This window comes from Eurypyga helias, unplaced genomic scaffold (genome assembly GCF_000690775.1).
Source record: "Eurypyga helias isolate BGI_N326 unplaced genomic scaffold, ASM69077v1 scaffold33408, whole genome shotgun sequence".
Lineage (NCBI taxonomy): Eukaryota > Metazoa > Chordata > Aves > Eurypygiformes > Eurypygidae > Eurypyga > Eurypyga helias.
In genome coordinates this window covers 13429-23231 of record NW_010268204.1, presented here as the reverse complement: position 1 = coordinate 23231, position 9803 = coordinate 13429, and the positions used below count along the sequence as shown (strand labels likewise).

At 56.7% G+C, this 9803-nt stretch overlaps 1 protein-coding gene across 1 annotated transcript in view; it reads left to right on the top strand.

Annotated features, from left to right (window-relative positions):
* Positions 1–558: 558 nt before the first annotated feature.
* Positions 559–9803, top strand: part of LOC104514123 (agrin) — a gene marked incomplete at both ends in the record, with an annotated part of 22596 nt that continues 13351 nt past the window's right edge. The window contains 4 exons of the mRNA XM_010157685.1: positions 559–774; positions 1986–2210; positions 4327–4551; positions 4698–4904. Coding sequence (XP_010155987.1) covers positions 559–774; positions 1986–2210; positions 4327–4551; positions 4698–4904 — 873 coding nt within the window. The remainder of the gene's footprint in view (positions 775–1985; positions 2211–4326; positions 4552–4697; positions 4905–9803) is intronic.

Sequence of the window (9803 nt, the reverse complement as noted above, 5' to 3'; positions counted from 1 at the left end):
TCCTCTGGGTCACAGGCTGTACGGACCATACTGTCTGTGCTGCCCATCCCCATAGCCTCTGTCTGTCTACTCCGCACGGTACTGATGTGGTGGAGCAGGCACTGAGGCTACCTGTGCCTTTGCTTAATGTCTCTGCTCCGGGTGCAGCAGGAGATGGGGGCTCGGGCACAGCAGCCCTGGCCTGGCTGCCTCATGCCATTCCCTGGCTGCGCCGGGCAGGCCCTTGTTCTCGGGTGTGTGGAGTTGGGGTGGGTGTCTCTGGCAAGGTTGGCTCGCCTCCCTCCCCCCCCACCACTGCTGCACCCTAGGCATCCCTAGAGAAGGACTCAACTGCCTACTGCGTGGCAGGCAGTGAGGTGATGACGTCCCTGCCTGAGGCCAGGAGAGGACCTGGTGCATCCTCCTCTTGCTAGCCCTGCCCTCGCAGTCCTGGTCCCCCGATGGGATGTGGCCTGGGTGGTGTGAGCAGCTTTGCCGGGGGAGACAGGAGGGACACGGGTGCTGCTCTGCACCCCTCCTGTTCACAGCTCACCAGTCTCTCCGTGTCTGTGCCCACAGCATGTCGAGGGATGCTGTGCGGGTTCGGGGCGGTGTGCGAGAGGAGTTCCACCGACCCCTCCCAGGCCTCCTGTGTCTGCAAGAAGACAGCTTGCCCCGTCGTGGTGGCTCCTGTCTGTGGTTCCGATTACTCCACCTACAGCAACGAGTGTGAGCTGGAGAAGGCCCAGTGCAACCAGCAGCGGCGGATCAAAGTCATCAGCAAGGGACCGTGTGGTGAGTGCGATGCAGGCTCTCCTGCTTTCAGGAGGCATGGGGGGCTTGGCCCAACCTCATCTCATTACCGCAGCGCTGGTGATATCCTGGGGGATGGGGACAGGTCTGAGGGGAAGGGACACTGGGAGGATCACCAGCTCTGCCTTGGTGATCGGCCAAGTTTGACAGAGTTCTAGTAGAAGGTGCGCTGCCCATGGCAGAGGATGGAACTAGATGGTCTTTAAGGTCCCTTCCAACCCAAACCATTCTATGATCCTATGACAAGCAGGCAGACCGACCTCCAAAGGCCATTGAAGAGGTGCATGGCACAGTGGGGAACAGTCTTCTGCCTTGGGCAGCTCTGCCTGCTGCACCACGCTGCCTCCCTAGAGTGGGTCACAGCTAGAATTTGGAAGGACCAGACGAATGCACAGGCTGGGTGGGCTGATGGAAGCCCGTCCCCAGCCTGGCATTCACCAGCTGCGAGCAAGGAGCTGTGTAAATGAGACCCCAGTATCCTCATCTCAGAGTAAATTAACTTGACCTTTCTCTCACGCAGCGCTCTGGCTTGCAATACATCTGCACCCGGTTCTCCTGCTGGGGCTCTTGTCAGAGGGGAGTGCACTGAGTGGTGTATTTAAAATAATAGTAATTTTAATAAGTGACAAATAACGGGGGGAAAAAGGCAAAAAAACCCTGGCAAATAAATTTTGGCCCTTCCCCATCAGTGAGGAAATTGCTCCTTGAGCTCTTCCTCTAATTACAGTTTGCAGGAGGTGCCTTGAGGACCCTTGTTTTGCTCACTGGCTGAAGCAAGAGGATCTCGGGGAGCATGTGCAGGGAAGGGAGCTCGCAGCAGCGAGGCTGAGAGGTTGAGAAAGGAAGGGCTGTGCCTGAAGTGCCAGGTGGGGAGCGAGCTCCCTTCCTTGCATGCCGTGGGTTTGGGGCTGATGCTACAACCTCAGGATCCCACCTGCCTCTGTGGACAGCGAGGTGGGTGAGCTCGCTGCTCAGGACCAGGTACATGGCACTGGCTCCACTGAAGCCGATGGAAGGGCATCCGTTGCCATCGTGTACGTTTCCGGGCAATCGGAGAGGCTGGGGCTGTCTGGGTAGATATTGCAGTGTATCATGCTTGTTTGTCCAGTGAGAGAAGTGAGTGGGAGAGGGCGACACGGGAGCATGGACCGTTGTGCTCACGCCTGCGCCGTGTCCCCTCCTCTCTCCCGCAGGCTCCAAGGACCCTTGCGCAGAGGTGACCTGCAGCTTCGGCAGCACGTGCGTCCGCTCCGCTGACGGCCAGTCGGCCAAGTGTGCCTGCCCGTCGTCCTGCAGCGGCGTGCCCGAGAGCACGGTGTGTGGCAGCGACGGCAAAGACTACCGCAGCGAGTGCCACCTCAACAAGCACGCCTGCGACAAGCAGGAGAACGTTTTTAAGAAGTTTGATGGCGCCTGTGGTGAGTCTCCTCATCCCCCCCGGGGCTATTGCTTTAAAAACCTTCCCCCCTTGCATGAGGAATATTGAGGGCAGACCAGCAGGAAAAGGAAAAGGGTTGGGGAGAAAAGCTTTGCCCACACGCCTGCTGTCATCAGCTCCAAAAGGCAGGCTGGGCAGAAAAAGGTCAGTCTGTGGGTGACAGCTCCTGAAACTCGGACCACGGTAGCGCTTCCCCCGCGGCATTTGGCTGTGGGTGTTTCTGCTCGGGACCCACTGACCTAGAGAGCAGTCGTAACATCTGTGCCACCTCCTTTCCCTCCTGCCAGTTCCCCCGGCTGCAGGTTTTGGCAAGAAGCCTGCTGCTTAGCCGGCATCCCAGGGCTCGCGGGCAGGCAGCTCCTGCCAACCCGACAGGCACCGATCCCAGAGCGCAAACACAGTCCTGCCGCTCCGAGGATGGCTTCCTCTTTGGTTAATGATGGCTGTGGATACTTGTAATTAAAGGCAACTGTATTCATTAGGAAAACGGTGAGAGCAGCCAGGACACGTGGCAGACCAGTGTTTGTCCCCGGGTGAAGGAGTGTGGGAGTGTGTTTGGGCAGGCTGCAAACCTGGAAGAGTTTTAATTGCCCTTTCACTGCTCGGTCCCAAGTAGGGCGAGATGGGTGCGAGCGCAAGATGCGAAAGAGGCGATGGCACGCGGGGTGCTTCTGGTTTCTAGGGCAGAGAGAGGAGGCTTTGAGCCTCACCGCTGCTTTGAGATCTTCCTGATTTTAGCTGGGCATCAGCAGCAACTCGGGTAGTTTGGGTTGAGCAGATGGGTTGTAGAACCTGACAATACTTGAAGGCATTTGGGCTCTGTTGGGTGTGCTGTGGGGCTTGAGGATGTATAGCAAGGTAGGGGAGAGAGTGGGGATGAGCAGTGCAGGCAGAGCACCTCATACATCCTCATCGTGCAGTCCCTGAGGTATGTCTGTGCGTGTGCCCCGTCCCCAACCCCTCTGACGCAGTCCCTATCTCCTCAGCTATACCACATCCTTGCCCCGCTACCGCAGCCTTATTTACCCTCCTTGAGCCCACACAAGATGTTCTGGTCATTGTGTTGGGGTTTGTAGAGGCCTCCAAGGAGGTGACACATCCCTGGCTGTGTGCTGGTGTGACTGCAGGGCAGCAGTGAGCATGGGCAGCTCTTGCTGGAGGGGGAATGGGAGATGGATTGGGTAGGTCCTGTGGGATCTCCTTAGTCTGCTTCGTTTCCATGATTACTGTGCGTGCTAACATGGACAAAGCAGAAGGCGTTGAATGTGACCCTGTCCTAGGCTGGCCTTCTCCACGGGATGTGGGGGCAGCCACAAGAGAGGCTCCTTGCCTGCTTGCGAGAGACTGGGCAAACAGGATACTGTACTGTTTCCTCCCCTTGTCAGCCTGGGCCTGAGGTCAATGCAGGACTAGTAGGATTAAAGGGTGGGAACATTCCATCATGTTTCTGCCATTGCAGACAATGAATCTGCACTCTCCAGGTACCATGCTTGACAAGGAAAAGAAGAACCCAAGGCTAGAGCAGGGATTATTAAACAGCACCTGCTTTGCCCATGTCTTTGGCATGCTAGTGTGAGCTCAGCACGTTAGGGAGGATGATGGATAAGCCTAGATTGGAGCTGTGGGGCAAGGCAGCGGGTGGCTCTGGCTGCCTTTGGGGCTTTTCCAGCACTTTGGGAAGACAGGGAGAGAGAGTGGGAGGAGCAGGATGGGAGTAGCAAGCATCTTGCAATGCCCAGTGAACACCCCTTGGACTCAAGAGGTTCACCTGGGTTGGGGGAGAGAGGCCTGTCCCCTCGAGAGAGGGGAGGGAAGGCAGCTCAGGATAGAAGAAAAGGCAGAGCTCGTCCCATCTGGGAGTCATTTTGGAAAGGGCACGTGTCCTCAGCATGTGCAGCTCAGTAGAAAACGGGTCCTTACGTGTGCAGAGCCCTACAGATGTCCAGTCCAGAGAGAGAGATGAGCACACGTTGAGTGCTACTGGGGAGGGTACAGGGGCTCCTGGGGCCAGCTGGGAGGGAGGAGGGCAGTCCAGGACGCACCTCTCTGAGCAGGGCGTGAGGGTGCCTAACCCTGTGCCCCGGCTCTGTGCGCAGACCCCTGTAAAGGCGTCCTCAGCGACATGAGTAGTGTTTGCCGGGTGAACCCCCGCACCCGAAGGGTGGACCTGCTCTCCCGCCCCGAGAACTGTCCCTCGAAGAGGGAGCCTGTGTGCGGCGACGACGGGGTGACTTACGACAACGAGTGCGTGATGGGGCGCTCGGGGGCCATCCGAGGACTGGAGATCCAGAAGGTGCGTTCAGGGCAGTGCCAGCATCAGGGTAAGTACCTCTGCTTCCCGGGGAACGGGAACAGTCGGGTTCCTGACCTTCCCACCCACACCGTGCCGTGCTCTTGGCAATGAGCGTGCACCCTCTTCCCCTACCCCCGGGGTGGGTGCAAGCGTTGCTATCCTCTCTCCTCGCAGACAAGTGCAAGGACGAGTGCAAGTTCAACGCCGTCTGCCTGAACCGCCGCGGCACCGCTCGCTGCTCCTGTGACCGCATCGCCTGCGATGGTGCCTACCGCCCCGTCTGCGCCCGGGACAGCCGCACCTACAGCAACGACTGCGAGCGCCAGAAAGCCGAGTGCCACCAGAAGGCTGCCATCCCAGTAAAGCACAGTGGACCCTGTGGTAAGCACTGGTGCCGCCGGGCTGGTCGCCCTGCAGGAAGGCTGGTACCCCCACACCTCTCGTTTCCCAGCCACTTTGAGCGCAGCCTGCATCATCTGTGCAGGCAGCAGCGCTCACGTTGATGCTGGAAAGCTGCAGGTAAGTCCCGACTGGGTGCCCACCGTCTGAGCAAGCCACAGGCTCTCCTCAGTCTTGTGCTCGACAAGCCCTGAATATCCACTCTTCCCTGTCCTTTTCCCTTCCAGCAGTCCTTCTGTGTGTGTGTGCATGTGTTCCTCCTTGGTCTTGTCTCTGTCTGACGTGCTCAGTAACCCGGGGAAGAATCGTTTGTGTTCAAACAGCACCGAGGTGTCTGTGATGTCCAGCCGGTTTCTCTCACTCACCGCCACGGCCAGGTGCACATTCGCCATCACGCAGTTCCCGTGCCGCCCACGCCATTCATTTCTCCTCCCAGGGTAGTGCCAGTCCCCATGCTCTTTCCATGCTTCCCTCTCCATGCCTGCCTGCTTCTCTCAGCTCCAGGTACGCTCCGTAAGGAACTCTTCCCAGCGTGCCCACTCTCTGGAGGTCTCGCCGTGCCTTTGTCTCATCTCTGGGAGCAGCTTTTGACCTTTCCAATGGACTTGTTTTCAGGAGTATATGATAGGATGGGGCTTTGGGTCCCCTAGGATGTTGGGAATGTTCAATTTCAAAATTATAGGACAGAAAATGAAGGTTAAACACAGTCACTGGATTGACTTGTAGGAGTTGGAAATACTGTTCATTTCAGCTCAAACTGCTTTTTTCCTAGATCTGGAAGTGTGTCCTGTTATTTTAAGCTGCTGTTTTCTAAGGCATCAGCTGTATCAAACCTTCTGAAGTACTTTGAAGTTAGCCCCCACGTTGCAGATCTGTTTTGTTGGCTTTGTGCTCCTGCAGTAGTTTTTTTTAATGCTGCCAGGCCCAGCTGCTTGAAAAGCAAAATCACACTCAGTATAATGACAACTGTTAATTGTCTGTTTCACTGTGTTTCTGGTGATCAATTGATGAGGAGTCAGCTCCCCAAATTCTCCCTATAGGGAGGGCAACAGAGGCACTGGAGCCACGGGAAGCTGATGCTGGCTGGCCACCAGCAAGCCGTGCCAGAAAGCCATGCACGCATGCCCTGTTGTGCTGGAGGAGTGACCGGCTCTGGGGCTGGGATGGGACTGCACAGAGCTGCTCCCGGCGAGGCAGGCTGCTGTGGGGCAGGGGAGGGACGAGGTGAAGCGAGGTGGGTTCCCAAGGCAGCTCTGGGGCAGTGGGGCCAGGTTGTTTGCAGCTGGATGGCTGAGCCCTGGTGCCCTGGGCTCTCAAAAAACCCTTCCCTGTACTTCCTCCAGAGTCAGGCCCTTGCCAAGTCTTCCCGAATTCCTGGAGCGAGCAGAGAACTCGTTACCTTGCTGTCAGAGCGCATCATTTCCACCACGTTCAGTGGAGCGAGGCCAGCGGACAGTAGGAAATGGTCCCTATGCATCTGCCATTCCCTTCTCCATCTTATTCTGTTATTTTAGCTTTCCCCCAACTTCTCCTCCTCCAGGTGAGGACAGCAGATGCCCACATCTGCTCTCAGCTGCGTCCTCGTGGGGTAGGAGCAAACAAAGCCCGTCATCTGGGGGAAGTAAATCAAAGCTGGGGCTCTGTCTGCCAAAGCCTGAGATTCCAGAGTCCACATGACAGCTCCAGGCTGCCCTGTAACAAGCCACCATGAGATGTGGGCAAGCCTTTGGCCTCCCCAAAGATTGGCATTTTCTCTCTGAGCTCAGCAGCGGCCTTTGGGAAGGAAGCACGTCCTCCTCTGTCACCAGTTCAGACTCAGTGTGTGGCGGGAAACAGGTTTAGAAAGGGGGACGTGGTGGGGAAGTTGTTTGCCAACCTGTGCGTCAAGGCAGGTTCTCTCAGCATGAACAGTGCTGGTGCCACTGGATTTGTTCCTGGCTGGCTTCCTGGCTGAGGCTTCCTTGGGATGCAGGGTGCAGCCCACCAGCACAGGCTGGGACAGGGCTCGTGGGACACACTCCAGTGGGTGAGAGTGGGGACTGAGGGAGCTGCAGGCTCGTTCTGCATCCAGCACCCAGGGTGGAGAGTCTGGTGAGTTCATCCATGCCCCTGTGCTGTGAGGATACAGGTGGTACACGGAGCTGAGGGAAGCGGAGGAAAAGAAAGACAGGCTGTGCGTATGGTCACAGCCTTTTAACCTCTCACATGTACCTGTCTAATGAACTCTAAACTCTGCTGCTGTCTTTTCCAGCAGCAAGGTAAAGGAGGCAAAGCCAAACAAAACAGCCCAGGCCTTGTTTTTAATCCTTCTCTGCTTCTATGCTGTGATGGGGCAGTTGAGAAAGAAGGGATGGGATGAGACCGATGTGGACAGGAGGTGGAGGGAGGGTGTTTGTAGTTGCATCTGTCTTTTCCTCCCCGCCTCTTTCTGCTATCTCTCCCCTGCTGTCTTTCTCCCTCCGCTCTCTCTCTCTTTCCTTTTTCGTCTGTGTCTTGTGTTTTACAGTGTTGCCTATTTGGAGGAAGGAATTGTGTCCTCGCAGCACCCTTCTGCTCCCTACCCGGACATCTCTGCTAGGAGGTCGGCTTTCTCCCCTTCTCCATAGCCAGGGACAGTCCTGGCCTCTTCTCACTGCTCCCCTCCTCTCTAGTTTTGCTTGAGAGCCCCTGGGATGGAGAGGTTGCCCCGGTTTTGCTCCCATCCCTCACTCCAAACACTTCCTGCTGGAATGGAAATGCCTTGCAGTGCAGTGGGGTCTTGTCCGATGCTTGCTGTGGCTTGACCCTTCGAGGCAAATGAGAGTGGGAGCAGAGGTGGGTGCTGTGAGCTCCCCAATCCTTAGCAAGCCCCTCTTCAGCTGATACACCAGTCTGGACTGCTCCTGGTTGATCTTACCTCTCCTTTTTCCCCCAACTAACCCCCCTTTCTTCCCCACCTCCTCTTTCCCAGAGACTTCTGCCTGCCTGGGACTGTGATGCTTGTCCCTTTGCTCTCCGCAGTGTGTGTCACGCTTGTCTGTGCAAGCCCAGTGGGCAGGGGCTCTGCAGGGATTGCAGCTCCCCTCCCCAGTGTCCAGCCAAGCACCGTGTGCCTTTGGGAAGCACTGAGGAGCTGTGCTGGGATGTGGTTCTTCTCTAAGAGCACTCCCCTGTGTCCCTGTGGCGCTGGTGCCGGAGCCCTCGGGGTGTCATGGGCACAGTTGGATGGGGCATGATGGGTTACAAGGCAGCTTCAGAGCCTCTTCCCAGTCCACAGGCAAAGCTTGCAGGAATGCTCACTGTCCCCAGGGCTTGGTTAGGTTACTGCACAGCTTGGCAGCAGGACAGGGATCGTGCCCTTGAATCAGCCAGGGTGCAGAATTTTTTGCTCTGTGCCTCGGCTTCCCTGCCTACAAGATGGAGAAGGGCCAGGAATCAAAGCAGGTCTTGATCACAGCACAGCCGAAGGTCCTCGTTATAGCCACCCACAAAATGCTCACTGTCCCCAGGGCTTGGTTAGGTTACTGCACAGCTTGGCAGCAGGACAGGGATCGTGCCCTTGAATCAGCCAGGGTGCAGAATTTTTTGCTCTGTGCCTCGGCTTCCCTGCCTACAAGATGGAGAAGGGCCAGGAATCAAAGCAGGTCTTGATCACAGCACAGCCGAAGGTCCTCGTTATAGCCACCCACAACAAAACCGGTGCCAAAACTCCCATTGACGTCTGCAGGTGCCCAGGGCGGTGTGGGAAATTTCACAGGTTGAGGTTCAGGCTGTGAAGGAACTTCATGTGCTGCAGCTCTACGGTTTGCTTGCTTAAGAAGGGCGAGAAATGTCAGGGCAGTGTTTGTCAGGCCCTGCACCTCCCTGCACTCTCACTCACTGCTCACTTGCTCCTCAAGACAAGAGTGTGAACTTGGATATCGAATGAACGATGCATTTGCTTCGTGCCCGGCTCGTTGCACCTTTACTGCCTAGTTGTGTCAAGCAGAAGTGCGTTCTCTGTGCAAGTGTTATGTCTCTTCTTGGGGGACGTAGTTTTAAAAAAGTGAAACGCAGGCAGGAACTGTGAGCAGCATCACAGGGCTGAGCACAGCAGGGAGCGGTTCCCAGTCCTTGGGAACTGCTCGTGAACTCTTTAGCTGCAGGGAGACTGGGACACAGTCGAAAAGGCTGTTTTGAAGTAGTGGCCGCGTGCCTGAACTGTCCTTGTTCCTTTGCTGTTGGCTGTAAGTTTTGACTCGGCAGGTGCTTCCCAAAGAGCCAAATCCAAAATTCAGACTTGCCTGGGCTGTTTTCTCAGGGATTGACAGCACGCAGCCAGAATCCTGAGGGTTCAAACCTTGCTCTTGCTCCACAGATACCCCCACCTTGGTTGTAGGGGAGGAGAACGGAGCTGCTGCCCCTGCCCGCAATCTGTGCCATGCCAGCGGGATCCAGAGGGCTCAGTCTTTCCCACCGCACTCCGACTCTGTGCTTGCCTCGCTGTTTCATGGTGGTGGGGCTGCCCTGTGTCTGCCTGTTGCATCCATCTCGCCTTGGCCGCATTGTGTGTTCCTGACATTGTTTTGTCACGTGTCCTTGTCAGCATGGATTAAATCTGTGTCCTTTCCTTGCCCCAGGTCCTCAGGGCTCCTCTCCTGAGTCACAAGAAGGGGTCGCTGGGCAATGCTGGGTCTCTCCCCAGCAGCACAGCCGGTGGGGCTGCCCTGTGTCTGCCTGTTGCATCCATCTCGCCTTGGCCGCATTGTGTGTTCCTGACATTGTTTTGTCACGTGTCCTTGTCAGCATGGATTAAATCTGTGTCCTTTCCTTGCCCCAGGTCCTCAGGGCTCCTCTCCTGAGTCACAAGAAGGGGTCGCTGGGCAATGCTGGGTCTCTCCCCAGCAGCACAGCCTGCCTTTT